Source organism: Vipera ursinii, assembly GCF_947247035.1.
Source record: "Vipera ursinii genome assembly, chromosome: 6".
NCBI classification, from domain to species: Eukaryota; Metazoa; Chordata; class Lepidosauria; order Squamata; family Viperidae; genus Vipera; species Vipera ursinii.
Window position 1 is genome coordinate 56,554,371 of NC_139515.1, and position 17,353 is coordinate 56,571,723.

The 17,353-nt window shown below is 36.1% G+C and overlaps 1 protein-coding gene across 1 annotated transcript in view; it reads left to right on the top strand.

Moving 5' to 3' along the window:
* Positions 1-15,462: 15,462 nt before the first annotated feature.
* Positions 15,463-17,353, top strand: part of ANO4 (anoctamin 4) — a gene marked incomplete at both ends in the record, with an annotated part of 108,193 nt that continues 106,302 nt past the window's right edge. Inside the window, one exon of the mRNA XM_083365360.1 lies at positions 15,463-15,580. Coding sequence (XP_083221486.1) covers positions 15,463-15,580 — 118 coding nt within the window. The remainder of the gene's footprint in view (positions 15,581-17,353) is intronic.

The following is a 17,353-nucleotide window of genomic DNA, read 5'->3' on the forward strand; positions in this document are numbered from 1 at the left end:
TGTAAGGGTGAAAAATGGTCATAAGTCACTTTTTTCAGTGTCATTGTAACTTTGAACAGTCACTAAACTGTTGTAAGTCAAGGACTTCTCATAGATTGTGTCTCACTAAACTGTTGTAAGTCAAGGACTTCTCATAGATTGTGTCTGGCTCCTTGAAGTTCAGTGTAGGCAAGAGTTACGTACGTGTGTGTGTGTGTGTGTGTGTGTGCTGAAAATTTATATCCATTTTCTTGAATCCAGACTTCCTTATACACACAGGTATCCTTAGCTGAATCAGACTGATTCTGAGATTGTAACCTTATAGCTACTTATCTGAAAACAACCATATTAAATAATGGCACTTTGTCTTTTGGATATAGGATAGTGTTAAATACAAAAGTAATTTGTATCTAATACAAGGAATTCTAAATATTCATTTTTGCACTTAGCTTCAACAATCTATGGATTTGGAAACAAAATGTCTCATTGTTATAAGCTGTGAGAAAAGCATATTTATCAACACATCTTTGCTTTCAATTAAGGTTTTAGGTTTGAACAATTTCAAAACTGGTTACAGTTGGTCCCTGTATTTATTCTTCAAACAGAGAAGACATTGCTTCTTTCTTTCTCTGCCCTCCCAATGCTAAGTAAAAAAAAATCCTAGATATGGGATGCTAGATTCCTGTATTTACCAATAAGCATTGAAAAGCTTTAGCAAAATTAAATGATACAACTATATGGCTTCAGTTGGGAACTGAACAATTAATTTTAGAAATCATGCATATTTATATGGAACTGTACCTGAAAGTACAGGTTGTACTGGACTTAACAACTACAGTTGGTATCAGAACTTCCACCATGGTACAGTTAAGTAAGTCATGGCATTATCATACTCAACTGTACAATCGTTGTGCCATGGTTGTTAAGCACATTGAGATTTCCTCACCAACTTTGCATGTTGGAATCCAACCGGGAAGGTTGCAAATGGTGATCGCATGACCCTGGGATTCTGAAACTGTCATAAATACATGTTGGTTGCCAAGTGTCCAAATCACAATTATGTGACAGCAAGGACTCTGAAAGTCATAAGTGTGAGGACTGGTTGTAATTCACTTTTTTCAGCACCATCATAACTTCAATTGGTTGCTGAATGAATGGTCAAAAGTCAAGGACTATTTGTAGTTCAAGGTTAAAGTTCATACTGAAGAACTCACAAAACAACCAAAGCATTCTGCATCCATGATAAAAGCTACTTCCATAATAAATTGTTTATGACGTTAAAAACACATTATCTTTTCTAATTAGGAATATATTTGATTTACTGCATGGTTACCTTTTTTGAATTCTAAGAGCATGTTATCAAATTCATTCTCATGACAGTCATTTGGTTACAATCAGCACATGAAGCTCTTAGCTAAATGGATCTCTCTAGCGCAGGCATGTCAAACTGCTGGCCCGTGGGCTGGATGCATCACAAAACCGCGCCCACCCCATTGCCATCAATGAGGGCAAAGTCACAAAATGTGCGACATCATGTGACATCACGAGTTTGACATGTCTGCTTTAGTGGAACAATCATTTCAATATATTGGCTATCAATTGGAGTGAAATTGGGTTATGACCCTCTGCCTACATAGTTTAAGGTTTGTGAAGCTAATGGGAGAATGACATCCTTCCCCTGACTAACCTTGGATTTTATAGATGAACAAGAAAATAATTACTTGGAATTTTATTAAATATCTGTCCAGACAGAGCAGAAAACCCAAAGGAATCTCTTGCCACTGGATTGTTTACACTGGCAAAAGAGTCACCCTTCGTTCTTCAGCCATAGAGTTAGCATCCAGAAAAATCCAGCTGTAATGCTGCGATTGTAGACATTGAATGTGGCAGAATATATAAAATGGATGGGAGAGGAGTTGAAATAGCTACATTCAATCAAGCAAGAAAAGAAAAGAAAAATGGCCACTCTGCAAGTGATGGAGCGAGAAATATCCTGGCTGCCCAGTCCTAGTCTATGGATATTTTATTTTATTGTGGTAAATTAATAAAAAAAATATACATTCAGCAGAATCAGCTTCAAACTTAAATCATAATTTCTATCTTTTATATAATTGTAAAATATTTGTAAAGACAACAATTGCAAAAATGTTGTTACCCCAGCATCCTCCTCATCCCACATGCTTAAACAATTAATTGCTACAAATGGTTAGCAAGTTCTCCTTTGTTGTATAATAGCTCAACAAGATGGAGCTTCTCTGCTACAAATGAGTTTTGTGTCCAAAGTCACTGAAGGGAAATAAGAGTTCAAAATGATTACATATAAGATTTATATACATATGCATATACACACAGCCAGCCACTGTGTAGTAATTAAGGAGTTGAACAGGAAAGTCCAAGTCCTAGTCTACCTTCAAGTAGGAAGAGAGAATGTCTGGCCAAAAGCTACCTACCCAAGGGATGACTAGAACTCATTTGTATCCACCGTGATAGCCTTAATATTTTTAGAATTTCTGATTATGCAACCAAGTTATTCTAAAGGCAAAGTAGAAAAAGAACAGCAGGGCATACTTCTTTATAAATTTAACAAAGAAAGCATATGGTTAATATTCACTCTTAAGAGATTGCATACATTTTATCAATCCAAATTTAAAACTTTGAAGCAATTTGTAACATTTTAACATAGACTTCTTAAATTTCCAAGAAAGTGTTTTCAAAGCACTCAAACTATTATAACTCTGGATCTTACCTATTTGTTCTATTGTCTGATATTGTTAGAAATTTGACAGCCCTGTATAAATCCACTCTAGGTTCTATCATTAGAACATTGTGCTATATTTAGAATATCTGTGATAGCTCATTAAAATTTGAAAGTCAGGACTTATTGAAAAAGGTTTACCATACAACTCTAGCAAGGTATGACACAAAAGTTCCATATACTTTTTATATCCAATGGAATATACTCCAATGGAAACTACTTGCCAGTTTTATAGGTTTATTTGTAATAACAGTTTTCTGAACTGAATTAATAACTAAGTGCTGACATCAATATGGTAAAACTATTTAGTGTAAAAGAAAATCTAATCTTTTGTTTAATTAGTATGTTTTGAATAAAATTCAAAATTATTAATGACACATTCCGCTGTGTACTCTGAATAGAATACACAATAGTATTTACTGATCTAATAAGAATATATTTTACTCCCTTTCCACAATATTGTTTTGTGCAAAGTATGAAAATATATGTTGGTACTTATTCAGTTCATTTTTTGCAAAGACCAAAGATCTATATCGATTCAGCAATGGATCTGAACAATATGCATTGTTTTACTTTCTATTTTGCATAGTGATAATTCAATCTCATATCAATGTTCTGGCAGAGCAGATGTATTCCCTATAACAATGCTGTCTAGCAGGTCCCCCAAAACATGCCTTCTTTTTATGACACCTGCCCTGTGAATTAGCCTCCATCCTGAAATATGGGTGGCTCCTACTCTATTGGCCTTTTGCAAGGCCATGAAGATCTGGCTTTTCCACCAGGCATTGATGGTGAGATGTTAGTTGTATGAGGGGAGTGTCTAATGGTTTATGTTTTTACTGAGCCTTGATGTGGTTTTAGTTAATATTTGCTTTAATTCTTTGTTTTTAATTTGTTTGCCTCCCAGAGTTTAACCCTAAGAGGATTAAAATAAAAATGTATAAATAAAAACTTTTAACAGTAATCATACCAAGGCATTGTTCTCTGCTTTATATCATTTGTATCATTCAACAAAGCCACAGTCAAGAACCACTTAAAAAGCTGTAAGTTTCACAGAAGTATGGTCTGAAATTATAATAACATATACATCTAAGAGTTAACTTTAAATATCAATGAATTAGCAGAGTGGGGGAAAGCTAGCTTAGAACAATTCTTATGTGTGGAAAAAGCAAGCTATATTCTCATTAAAAAGATTAGTAGATTGCCAAATATTCACTAAGTTAGGTTTGGACAAGTATTCTATCAATACCATGAATCCAGGAATATCATTTGGATTGTAAAATGTTTCCATAAAAATGTTAGTATGTAAAATTGCTACTTTATATAAACCTCATCAAAATCTTTCAGTAAAAATTTTACCTTTGACAAGACCGAGTCTCTTCCGAAAAAACATTTTCAATGTTTTCATTCCCATCCTCTCTTCTAAATGAATGTCCATTGTGTTGAGAAATAAACTTGAGAAGTTGTATAATAATAGTTTATTTATTTCATTTCTCTGAAGCTTTTATTTTTCTCTGTGGTTCGATGGTTTATAATCTTTGCCCGTGGGAAATGTCTTATCTCATGAAGAAGAGCTAGCCAAATAAATTGGACCAACATAATGCACAGAATTGTTATACACAAAATGAAGATAGGGAGGGCTAGCATGGGATCGGGCTACTTGCAGGATATGCCTGAGGATATCTGCCCATTCCACGAGCTCAGACAGGATGGGCAAACTCCAGGTCTCTTCCCTTAAATTAGGTTACCTAGCGGGACCTAGGAAGTGCACCTTTCCTGTAGCTGCCCCTGCCCTGCGGAGCATCCTTCCGCAAGAAACCTGGCAAGCCCCCACCCTCATCCCTTCTGAAAGAACTGTTTCTTTCTTCCCACAAAGGCTGAAGTAGGATGTGGTTGGAGCCCAATAAGATGGTGCGTGGATGTATGGGAGAGTGCTGCCCCAGGTGCCGTGGTTGTTTTTTTTTTGTTGATCCCATTTATATCCCGCCCTTCTCCGAAGACTCAGGGCGGCTTACAATTTAAAGCACAAATCAATGTGCTTAGCAATAGCCTTCATTCTATGTATATGTCTGCTTATTAGGGCTTTCAACCCCCCCCCAGTGGCATTATTACAAAGTCAGCTTATTGCCCCCAACAATCTGGGTCCTCATTTTACCTACCTGGGAAGGATGGAAGGCTGAGTCAACCTTGAGCCTGGTGGGATGCGAACCTGCACTAATTGTAGGCAGCTGGTGTTACTTAAGGAGGCATTAGCCCACTGCTCCACTAAGGCTCTTTTTGTTGAGTTTTATATTGATGGTTTGGATTTTTACTGTTTGATGTGCCACAAAGGGTTGTTTCAAAATAGGTGGCTATAGATGTCAAATAAAAAAGTCACATTTCTACTTAAGAGAATTACCTACCAGCCCACACAGGTCAGAATATCAGTCTTGCACTGCACGATTACAAAAGCGGACTACTGAATAATTCAAGCATTAGACCAATCTCAAAATTTAGAACAATCCATAGTTATTAAAGATACAATTGATTATCAATGTTCTCTTAAACTTCACACACTATCATATAGCAGAATAATTCTTCCCTTAGATTACTGAGCATTTTGCCCATGGTTAGAGTGTACGTGACCTCAAGTGCTTCAGCTGTAGATGTGTACAGACCTTCAATTGTTGTTTGTATCTGTATTCTCAAGCTTTTCTGGGTGTCACTCAGCTTAGCTCATCCTGGGACTTATCCTCCTCCACCTTTTGCAAATTCTTTAGCTCAGGCTATATGCCCATTTTCTTAGAGGCTTCAGTATTCAGTTATGTGTTAATCACCTTCTAGGCAGCTTGAAGTCGTATTTTCAGCCTTCTAACTGACCCCATTTTTTCATACAGTTCAGTACAGTTCAGTTTGCTTGCAGCTTTGACTTCAATTAGCACCCTTCTCCCTCATGCAAATTTTTCCTATTCATTCTCCATTCATGCTCTAAAATGTTTATATTTTAAGCTATCAGTGAATACAGGTTACAGTAATAATATAAATGAATAATTAAAGGTAAAGGTTCCCCTGCACATGCGTGCTAGTCGTTTCCGACTCTAGGGGTCAGTGCTCATCTCTGTTTCAAAGCTGGAGAGCCAGCGCTTGACTAGACGCCAAAGGCGCACGAAATGCTGTTACCTTCCCACCGTAGTGGTCCCTATTTTTCTACTTGCATTTTTACTTGCTTTAGAACTGCTAGGTTGGCAGAAGCTGGGATGAGTAACAGGCGCTCACTCTGTTATGCGGCACTTGGGATTCAACCCACCAAACTGCCGACCTTCTGATGGACAAGCTCAGCGTCCTAACCCACTGAGCCACCACGTCCCTAAATGAATAATTATGTTTGCAAAAATTAGAAAAATAAAACAAAGTAGAACTATAAAGCTAGAGAACACATCCCATCTAGTGGTGAGGATGTATTAATGTACCATTATTTGCATGGTAATTGTAAGAAACCCTCTGTGAAGAAACAGGGCTGTGCTTTGCATTAAGACACATTTATTTAACTATGGTTTTACTGAAGTATCTTAACTGATCCAGTTGCCTCAGAATACACATTATGGCACTGGTGGAACAGGACATCAGACAGCAGTTTTGCCTTCTGTTCAGTGTAAGTTTTCTTTAAAGCAGTTGCATCTCATGAGCTGCATCTACAGCTAAGAAAAAAATGAATCAGAGCTATACAAATCCCAAGTTATAGCTTGCTGTATCCTTATTGCAACACATCCCAAATTCTTGCATCTGATCTGTACTGTCTTACTGGATATAGATTGAAAGTTCTCCAAAATTTGATATCACACCCTATTTGAGGACATAGACTTCAAATTTATCAGGGAACTACATAGATGGAAAGACCTTTGAATGAAGTATGTATTTGTATGCATTTGTTGGCCTCAGTTGCTTCTCTGATTATTATTTCTATTGTTCCATTCTCCCATTGTTTTTAAATTCTGTGGATTATTTTATTATGTTATTTTATATTGTATTTTATTTTAATTCATTATTCCAGATATCTTCAAATTATAGGTGATCCACTGTCACTCTTGCTAATTGGACAACCATAGTAATCTGCTGATTCTAACATTAACAGGAATAGCCTCAAAGCCATGATATGACACAGTGGTTAGAAACCACAGTGTGATGACTTTGTTGGTCATTGCTGTCCATAGCTTGTTTATGCTGCGGCTCAGTGGGTTAGGACGCTGAGATTGTCGATTGGAATGTTGGCAGTTTGGCGGGTCGAATCCCGAGTGCCGCGTAACAGAGTGAGCGCCTGTTACTCGTCCCAGCTTCTGCCAACCTAGCAGTTTGAAAGCACGTAAAAATGCAAGTAGAAAAATAGGGACACTACGGTGGGAAGGTAACAGCGTTCCGTGCGCCTTTGGCGTCTAGTCATGCTGGCCACATGACCACAGAGACGTCCTTGGACAAGCACTGGCTCTTCGGCTTTGAAACGGAGATGAGCACTGGCCCCTAGAGTCGGAAACGACTAGCACGCATGTGCGGGGGAACCTTTACCTTTACCTTATACTATAGTTCTTGCACAACATGGAAGGAAGCAGATTCTGTACATGAAAAGGATGAGACTATTGGATTATCTGTCAGATGCTCCTCCATATGGCATAGAAGTCAGTTTTGGGTTCAATGATTTTTCCAAAGAAATTGCCTGCTCAACTCAACAAGTTATTTTAAAATATAGTAAATGCTTCAAAAAGCCACAATAAACATTAATTAGTTAATAACTTGATGAGTGCACTGGTTACTAGTGAATTTACAGACAAAACGTATATAGATAGTACTCGACTTACAACAGTTCATTTAATGACCAAAGTTACAACAGCACTGAAAAAGTGACTTTGACCATTTTTCACACTTACGACCATTGCAGCATCCCCATGGTCCTGTGATCAAAATTCAAATGCTTGGCAACTGGTTCATACTTATGATGGCTACAGTGTCCCAGGGTCCTGTGATCACCTTTTGCAACCTTTGGACAAGCAAAGTCAATGGGGAAGCCAGATTCACTTAACAACTGTGTTGCTAACTTAACAAGTGCAATCATTTACTTAGCCACTATTGCAAGAAAGGTTGTGAAATTTGGCAAACTCACTTAACAAATGTTTCACTGAGCAACATAAATGTTGGGCTCAATTGTGGTTGTAACTTGAGGACTACCTGTATATATGTATGTATGTGTGGCTACAGAGATACAGATATAGATAGATATAGATACCTTTTTCCTGTTTATGTGTGTGTTTGTATGTGTGTTAAACCTCTGTTGCCAGGGCCAGGATATTTATCTCCAATTATCATAGCTCATCTAACAAAAACAGGCAGAGATTGGCATATTCTGAATTATATCAGTTAATGGTTTTTTTCATTTCTATTGTTCTGCTTTCCTGAAGTTGTACAAACCTCAAACATACTTCTATGATTGCAAAGTTAGGTATTATTTCCAGAATAGCCACTGCCATCTAGCATTTGATAGGTGGATCATCAATAATTCTTATCTCAAGTCCCCTGATTTAATTTCAATATCACTTTTTATCTATTTTTTTTTAATTGCAGCGATTAAAATTTTTCATATTTGCATGAGAAAATATGAGTAAAGATGTAACAAAAGCTTGTGTTCCTTTTTTGAGACTTGGAGTACAATCAGCAAAATGAGGCCCTTTGCCTTTTTGGTACAGTTGTTTCCTAATTATCAGCTTATCCTGACCCCAGTTTAAATATTTAATATGAATATTTAATTGAAATTAATTCTCTTTTTTAGTTTTATTTATTTCCAGACTTGACAACCATTATTATTAGTAGTAGTGACAGCTATTTAAAAGTTGACAATCTTGCATTTTTAATAGATTTACCTAGGGTATTAATAATAAATGGTATAATTTCTGCACTTTGCTTCTCTGCCCTTTTGGCCTATCTACTGTTATGTTACAGTTATTTACTATTTAAATTTAAATTTACTATTAAAATTAAGATTTTTTTAAAAAAAGTCTCTAAGCCCCTTTTTGTGCTACCATCTTGACTGAAGATAAATTCTTAGGAATGCGAAAGTGTGCATTCAAAAATCCTTTAGTTGGTGTAATGCAGATATTGCCATAGAAAGGTCGAGGCACCCTTCACTTATCCATACTCTGTGTTGCTTGCTTCGGATTCACTGAGTGGATTATATGCTTCCATGTGGTCAGTGCACTACATTTTAATTTAGCATGTGAGCATAAACTTGCAATTTGAAAGACTTAAAGTTGCAGAAATATTTTCATAGCTTATCTTCTTCATTTCTACACACCCCATAACATATTGCTTAAACTTTCAGATACTACCTAAATAATAAAGGGAACATTGCAAAATTAGTAAAGAGCTCCGCTGTCATCTGTTTCACTTTTTTGCTCATTAAATATCCAATTTGTTTACTTGATGTGCTAGAATTTTTTTTCTAAGTAAAATGACAACTTCTTGATAGTCTGAGGACCTCTAGTGGACAATACTAGAATGATGAAACAATTGGGAAGAATTCTAGAAGTCGTATTTTGCATGCTTTCCTTATTTCTTTTAACAGAAGTTACATGTTGTTGGTCATGTGAAGGCTAGTACACCAAAGCTCTTTATTAAGAAGTCTATCTTCACCTGCAATTCTTACTTTTACTGTTGCAATTATTATTCATAATAATAAAAATAATATATAGAAACACCCTGACATTGCTTAGTAAAAACAAGTAGTAGTTCATGAGCCACTCTTTCTGCTCTCTTCTCTTATCCCTATTTAAAAGTAGATGTAGGAAAAGTTACGTTTTCTAACAACTGCATAGTACATGTGATACCTGTCTTATGACCACAATTGAGCCCCAAATTTCTGTTGTTAAGTGAGACAGTTGTTAAGTGAGTTTTAACCCACTTTACAACCTTTCTTGCCACAGTTGTTGCAGTTGTTAAGTTAGTACCACAGTTTTTAAGTAAATATGTCTTACTCATTGACTGCTTGTCAGAAGGTCACAAAAGATGATCACATGACCCCAGGTCACTGAAACAGTCAAAAATACATGCCAGTTGCCAAGCATCTGAATTTTGATCATGTGACGATGGGGATGCTGCAATGGTCTTAAGTGTAAAAAATGCTCGTAAGCCATTTTTTTCAGTGCGGTTGTAACTTTGAATGGTCACTAAATGAACTGTTGTAAGTTGGACAATCTATAGACTTTGAATTGTTGAATTCCTTGCAGTTCCAGTATAGCCACTGAGGAAAAATGCTCGGAGCTGTAATTTAGCAACCCTTTGAGGCCTTATCTAATCCCACCTTGAAGAATACAGTTATCTAAGAAAATAAAATGAAATACAGTAAAACAAATTTAAATAATTTAAACATGATTTATTTGAATGAAGAGAAACTGGAACCCTTTTCTGCCCCAAAGCATCTACTTTGTAAGCAGAGCAGCCCTTTGAGAGGCCTCTTCTGAACAAAGCAACATGTCTGACCATTTGGCCAGAGTCATCAACATTCTCTTTAGGAATTCTACACTGAAGTTATTTCAGTAAATTCCAGGTTTACACCCTATATAATGAATCCACTTTATATTATTTGTACATTTTCTAGGTATTGATGTTTTGCAAACTACCTAGGAGATTTTAAAAAGCAGGTATTTTAATATTGTAATAATTTAATAAACAAAGATCGATCTCATTTTATCTTCCCATATAATGTTTTATTACAAATCAGTCAATTTGATAGGATAGGAAAAGACACTTGCTTTCTTTCAAGTTGTTCCTACCAATTTAGCCAGAATGATGCAATAATCTTTCTGTACAAAACACACTATGAGTCATTCTGTATTGACCTCTGTGATGGCCACTGGAAAAATATAATTACTACCACGTGTTATTCTGATGAATAGTATGTCCAATGGAGCTCTGTTCTGCTGAGTCTAGCATTGAAATAAGAGCATCATAAATTATGTGTACACATTACAGAACTGAACCTTTATAATACCTGAAAAGTACTTATTACTGGTGTCAAAACAGTGTTGCACCTGCAGCATTTTAAAAAATAAATTATCAGCAGTTTTGCTACTTCAAAGACTCCTTGTATTAACTTTGAGAGTGCCATGTAAAAATCAGTGTGAATGTTGCATTAACTTTGCTGGGATGCAGACTAGAATTTCCATAAATAAATTATTTGGTGTCAGGAATGTAAGGTTAATGTTTTGATTCATTACAATTTTACTAACAATGGCAATTTAATAACTGATCTTAAAATATGAGAGAAAATGAAAAGTCTTTAGTAGAGACTGATCTGTCCCCTCAGATAAGAATGATAATGTAGCGTGGTTAAGCATGCAGCTCATCAGGGAAAGGTGAACCAAGGATATATATTAAGAACAAGTATTCAGCATACATGTCAGTCTAGGTGAGCACTTTTTATTACAGATTGCTTTGTCTTAGCAACTAATAGGTTTAGTTCAGCTTCAAAGAAAATAAGCATACTACTGAGGAAAAGATTCAGGGCTTTTATTAAATGAAACAGAATAGTAACAGTCCCTTGATGTGCTTTTATATCGATCAGAATAATAATAATAAGGAATGTAATATTATAAATTATATAACTCAAATATATCTATTATAAACCTAAGCAATGTTTGCTGCATGATTTCTGTAAGTTCATTCTGCTATTTATCAATAACTTGTTCGCTAGTGTTGCATGAAACCCCTAATGTTTTACATTTAGAAATTTTGGCTACTATACCCAATGAGTTCTTCTTTTCCCCCAAAACTGGTAAAAGGTAAGTAGGAATATTTCAGGACTAAGATCCCTGGAGTCAGTTAAATTTCCTCTTGAGTGGAGGAGCAAAGGGGCAAAAGGACAAGATGCAAGTAGTGAAGATTTTCTTCCCTCTGATTGTTATTGTACGCTCCATGTGTGTATTTCTGCTCATGGAAGTTCCATATGCAGATCATTGTTTATTTTATTTTTATTCTATCGTTCCTCTTCCATATTTGAGGCAATATGTTTGATTGAACCATGCCATCTTATCTATATAACAATTCTGTGAGAGAGTAAATTGTAAAAGGTGACCTACAGTATTGAACTAATTGGACAAGAAGGGAATGCTGGTTCTCTAAGCCAAGTATAAAGGTTGATTTTCCTTGGTTTGTCTCTTACACTGGCTTTCCAGGCTCTAATTCAAGATCAGTCATTCTCAGGTGGCTTGCTCTGATAGCAACAGGCTGCTCCTTGAGGGAAAAGGAATCATACCAATTAATATGATTGTACGGAGAACCAAAGGAGGAACTATGGAATAAATATTTTTTTTATTTAGAAAATTAGACTATTGGACAATTGCTTTAAAAAAGAAGTAATATAGTATCCTCCATGAATGCCCATTGTAGATATGCACAGCGACAGTGTACATGAGAAGGATATGTTTTGGTATTTTTTATTATATTAAATGTATCTAAGTGGACTTGGATATTTTTCATCCCTTTTCTATTCCACAGCAGAATGCATGTCTGTGTGGAGTGTTGAAACATCTGTGACCTATTTATTCACCCAAAATGAAGAAGATGTATTGGGGAGGGTGGGGAAAGAAAATTAATCTTGTTGACTTGCTTCCAAAATTTTCTGGGATTATTTTTTTTCTGTGCAGTTCATTAGACAGGCACTTCTTCATGCCCCAGGTTTTTTTTAAAGCTTTCCAGGGTTTTGTTTTTTTAATTAAAGCAAACTACACCAAACAAACATGTACTATGTTTTGCTAAGTCCCAGTTTGGGGCTGAAATATTCATAGTTACTTTTCCCCAATTCTTGGAGGAAAAGAGTACTCCCTGGATACAGCTGCCCAAACAGTTGAGATAGGCTCAAAACAGACAGCACCACTTAGCCAGCTTTAGCTGAACATAGCTGATCCAAGTAAGATAAAAATTAGATGCTGCTTCTGTTTTCTCACAAGAGAGCAACATATCCAAATAGTGGGTTTCAGATGTGAGTTGCAGAAGACTATAGCTTTATCCAGTGGCATCCATAGGTTGGTCAAGAGTGTCAAACTAACAAGGATAAGCAGAAGATCAAATGTCTGCCCCCTTTTAAAATACATCACACATATGCAAAAGAGAATGAGCTTTTGATCATTTGGTCATGCCCACAGTTGGCACATACTGTTGACCACACACCCCACATGGATGTTTCAGCCTTTATGTTAACATAATAAAAGTGAAACATTTCCTTCATGCTCATGGCAATGTCTGTTTTGATGTATAATAACACAGAAGTTTAAAAGAATACTAGATAAGATTGAGGTCTGATGTTTGGCCAATGAAAAATCTCCTTTACCAAAAAATACACAAATAAGCATTTATGATTAGAAATCTCATTATTTAGTTAGGAACCACTCTAGGAAAATATTTTACTGTATTTGAAAGTAAGCATGTATGATTACGTCAGATGTGATTGGAATGGTTGACTGAAATGAATAATCATAGTTCCAAGTATATTAACCTTGCCCAAGGTATAATACAGAGTTTCAGGGATCTGTGGAATCTTCTGTCATAAAATTGCTTGAAATAGTAGCCATGTAGGGATGAGTACTTTTTTCCAAGTACATATGCTAACAATATTGAAATATTGCAGTTTATACACAGCCACATGGGATACACTTGCTACTGCTTAGCTCATTCAGCATTCTATTTAGGACAGTATCATTATTCATATCATTATATTGTAGAAGGCTATAATATTACTAGGATTCTGAAAAGCCTTCTGTAAATATTGTAACAGAGCTGTTAATAATAGTCATATATGTTGCCATTTTTATTTTTTATTTTTCCAGTGGGATTTTTTTCTTATTTGAATAATAATAATAATAATAATAATAATAATAATAATAATAATAATAATAATAATAATAATAATAATAATTTGAAACTGTTTCACATTTAATATGTGAGTGCAGCAAAATCATGCAAACTAATTATAAAGCTAGACATGACCAAGTTGCTAAACTAATCCACTGGGCATTATGTGGAAAATAAGACTTGCCTGTGTCTGAAAAGTCATGGGAACATAGGGTGAAAAAGTTGTCAAGAATGAGAGGGTGAAGATCTTGTGGGACTTCCGAATACAGATAGATTGCCATTTGGAACATAACACCCCAGATATTGCAGTCGTAGAGAACCAAAGCGTACAGTTGATTGATATCACTGAACTGGAAAAAATTACGAAATACCGTGACCTGGCCATCGAAACTGTGTGATTATGGATGAAACATGTAACAGTGATACCCATTGTCATTGGGGCACTGGGAACTACGTCCAAAAACTTTGCAAAATACATCAAGAAATTGCAGCTTCCTGCAATAACTCCAGCAAAGCTACAAAAAACTGCACTCCTCAGAACATCTTACATTTTAAGCAATACCTGTTTGATACCTAGGATGCTGGCAGCAACCCATGTCAACCATTAGTGCCAGTCAATTTGAATGTTCAGTTGACTGAGGTTCATGTTTAATAAATAAATGTTTAATAATAATAATAATAATAATAATGATGATGATGATGATGATGATGATGATGATGATGATGATGTTGGAAGGGACCTTGGAGGTCATCTAGTCCAACCCTCTGCTCAGGCAGGAAACCCTATACCATTTCAGACAAATGGCTATCCAGTCTCTTCTTAAAAATTTCCAGTGTTGCATTCAGCACTTCTGGAGGCAGGTTGTTCCACTGGTTAATTGTTCTAACTGTCAGGAAGTTTCTCCTTAGTTCTAGGTTGCTTCTCTCCTTTATTAATTTCTATCCATTGCTTCTTGTCCTGCCTTCAGGCGCTTTGGAGAATAGTTTGACTCCCTCTTCTTTGTGGCAGCCCCTGAGATATTGGAACATTGCTATCATGTCCCCCCTTGTCCTTCTCTTCATTAAACTACACATACCCAATTCCAGCAACGTTCCTTATATGTTTTAGCCTCCAGTCCCCTAATCATCTTTGTTGCTTGAGCTTGTACTTTGATATTTTCTTTTAAAGCTGTAAATGGAAACTCTGAATGCTGAATTCACTACATGGAAACTCCGTAGTGACCAGCTTGCAGAGAAATCTTGTTTCTAATCCACAGCATCACCATTTTTCTTTTTGCATAAGAAAAAAAATGGATACAGTAATACTATGCTGAATTTACACTTTATGCTAAATCAGAGTATACTGCAGGTTGTTCAGTTTTGGCTTAGTGTGTTATGTGACCTTACTAATTGTGATTTTATAAACCATGGTAAATCTAGGCTGGATTTATTGTTTACATTTGTGTTTATTCTGTCTATAAAAATGGTCTAAGGGGGAATTTTATATTGGGAATATTGCTTAAGGATTACATTTCTTTCCTAATTGTCCTTTATATATCTATGCAGCTGAAGCAGCTAAAAGCCTGCTATTTCTGTTTCCCCTAGGTAGAAATGAGCATTCCGAAGAACTTTACAAAAATGAATCCACCCTAGTGTCAGTTTCAGAATAGCACCAGCAGAAGCAGCGGCATGTGGAAGAGAATCAGCCCGTGCGTTAGCTAACATGCTGGAGGAAGAACACCTTCCAGTTGTTTCAACAGTGAGGGGGGTCTTGGCTTAGAATGTGGGCCCTCTGTACATTGCCACTTTCAGAAGCAGAGGGGAACTTGCGGAGAAGACTTCAACCAAGCAGATGCACAAGGAATCAGATCTGCTGCAAAATGGGAGCTATTCAGAAAGCAGAACTGCAAACATCACTGAAAGATTTGACTATATTATGTACCCCTGTCAATAACACCATCGAGAAAGGCAGCAGAATGGGCTCTCTTCCTGAATACGGTAAAACATCTCTTACTAATATATATATATATATATCATTAGCAGTGTATAAAAATATGGGATCATTATGGTATCTTACTCTGTATACAACAAAGTATTAGGTGTCCAGTTGCCTTGCTTCTGTAGGAGGAAGAAGCATTATGGAAACTCACCTTGCTTTTTATTTACTCAGTCCAAAGGCTATATGGATATATTCATATGAAACATGGTATTACTATATAGCCAGTCACATTTTAACCTAGGGACGCGGTGGCTCAGTGGGTTAGGACGCTGAGCTTGTCGATCAGAAGATCGGCAGTTTGGCGGGTCAAATCCCGAGTGCCGCGTAACAGAGTGAGCGCCTGTTACTCGTCCCAGCTTCTGCCAACCTAGCAGTTCGAAAGCACGTAAAAATGCAAGTAGAAAAATAGGGACCACTACGGTGGGAAGGTAACAGCATTCCGTGCGCCTTTGGCGTCTAGTCATGCCGGCCACATGACCACGGAGACGTCCTTGGACAAGCGCTGGCTCTTCGGCTTTGAAACGGAGATGAGCACCGGCCCCTAGAGTCGGAAACGACTAGCATGCACGTGCGGGGGAACCTTTACCTTTATTTTAACCTAGCATGTTTATGCACCCAGTTTACTGTGAGTTCACTGTGTAGAGCAACCACAGAAAATTAGGTTAAAATAGGAAATTAAATGACGTTAACTATGAGGTAAGTGTGTTGTTGCCATTGAATGTCTAAGATAGACCCACTTTTGTTGGTGAAGAGAAAATGCTTCATTGTACTTTTAAAGACAGTTTTTATAGAATTTTGGTTTCAGATGCAGTGAAATGCTAGAACTGAATGTGAGCATTCCAGAAAGAATAATTTAGGCTGAATTTTTATACATATTAACACAGTAGTTTTAGATGGAATTGAATTTATTTCAGAGTAAATACAGGTAGGCACATTTTGCAAATATGAATTTGGGGCTCATACTGCTATTTTGGTCTCTCTACTAGTACTGTTAAAGGTTAATCTTAAAATTCAGAGCAAACATCTATCATATTTTATCTACTGCTGTTTAAAACTTTGGGGTATCACCTGAACTTTCATTTGCAAAGAAGGCATACTTTTTTAAAAAGTCAAAACCATTAATTTAGAAACATTAGTGCCACTAATAAACTAAACATACCATCCATTTGGAAGAATTGAGAAGTATGTATGTATACTGCATAGTAAAGGAAGAGTAGCTTTTTCACAAATCAAGGTTTTATTAATTGTTTTTTTCTGGCATATAAATGTTGGCACACTATTTTATAAGTGCTAGATTAATGAGATGCTATTTAAGATGAGATTCTCATCAGTAGAAAAACAAATAGTTAATAATCATTAAAAGCAAATAGAGACTAATTATAGCAAAAGTTGAGTTTGATCCCTACATTTTAAAGTATTTTCCTTTCACAAATGGATTTCTGAACAAATTACTCAGTAATATAATTAATTACAGAAATGGTTGAAATGCATTAGTCCAAATCAGAACCTTCATTCCAAAGCAAATACCATACATATCCACAAGCATACTATCTAAGTTGGATTGTCATCATAATTCCATTATTTAAAGGGGAAAGTACTCATGTAAGCATACAAATGGTCATAAGGATGGCCAAGGATCCAAAACAGTCTTTTTAAAGAGCTGTTATAGAGTAGAGTAGCCCACTATGCTGAGATTAACTATATTAACTACAGAAAAAATATATATTTGCATATACATATTTCCATTAGCATACATGCATTTCAACCAATAG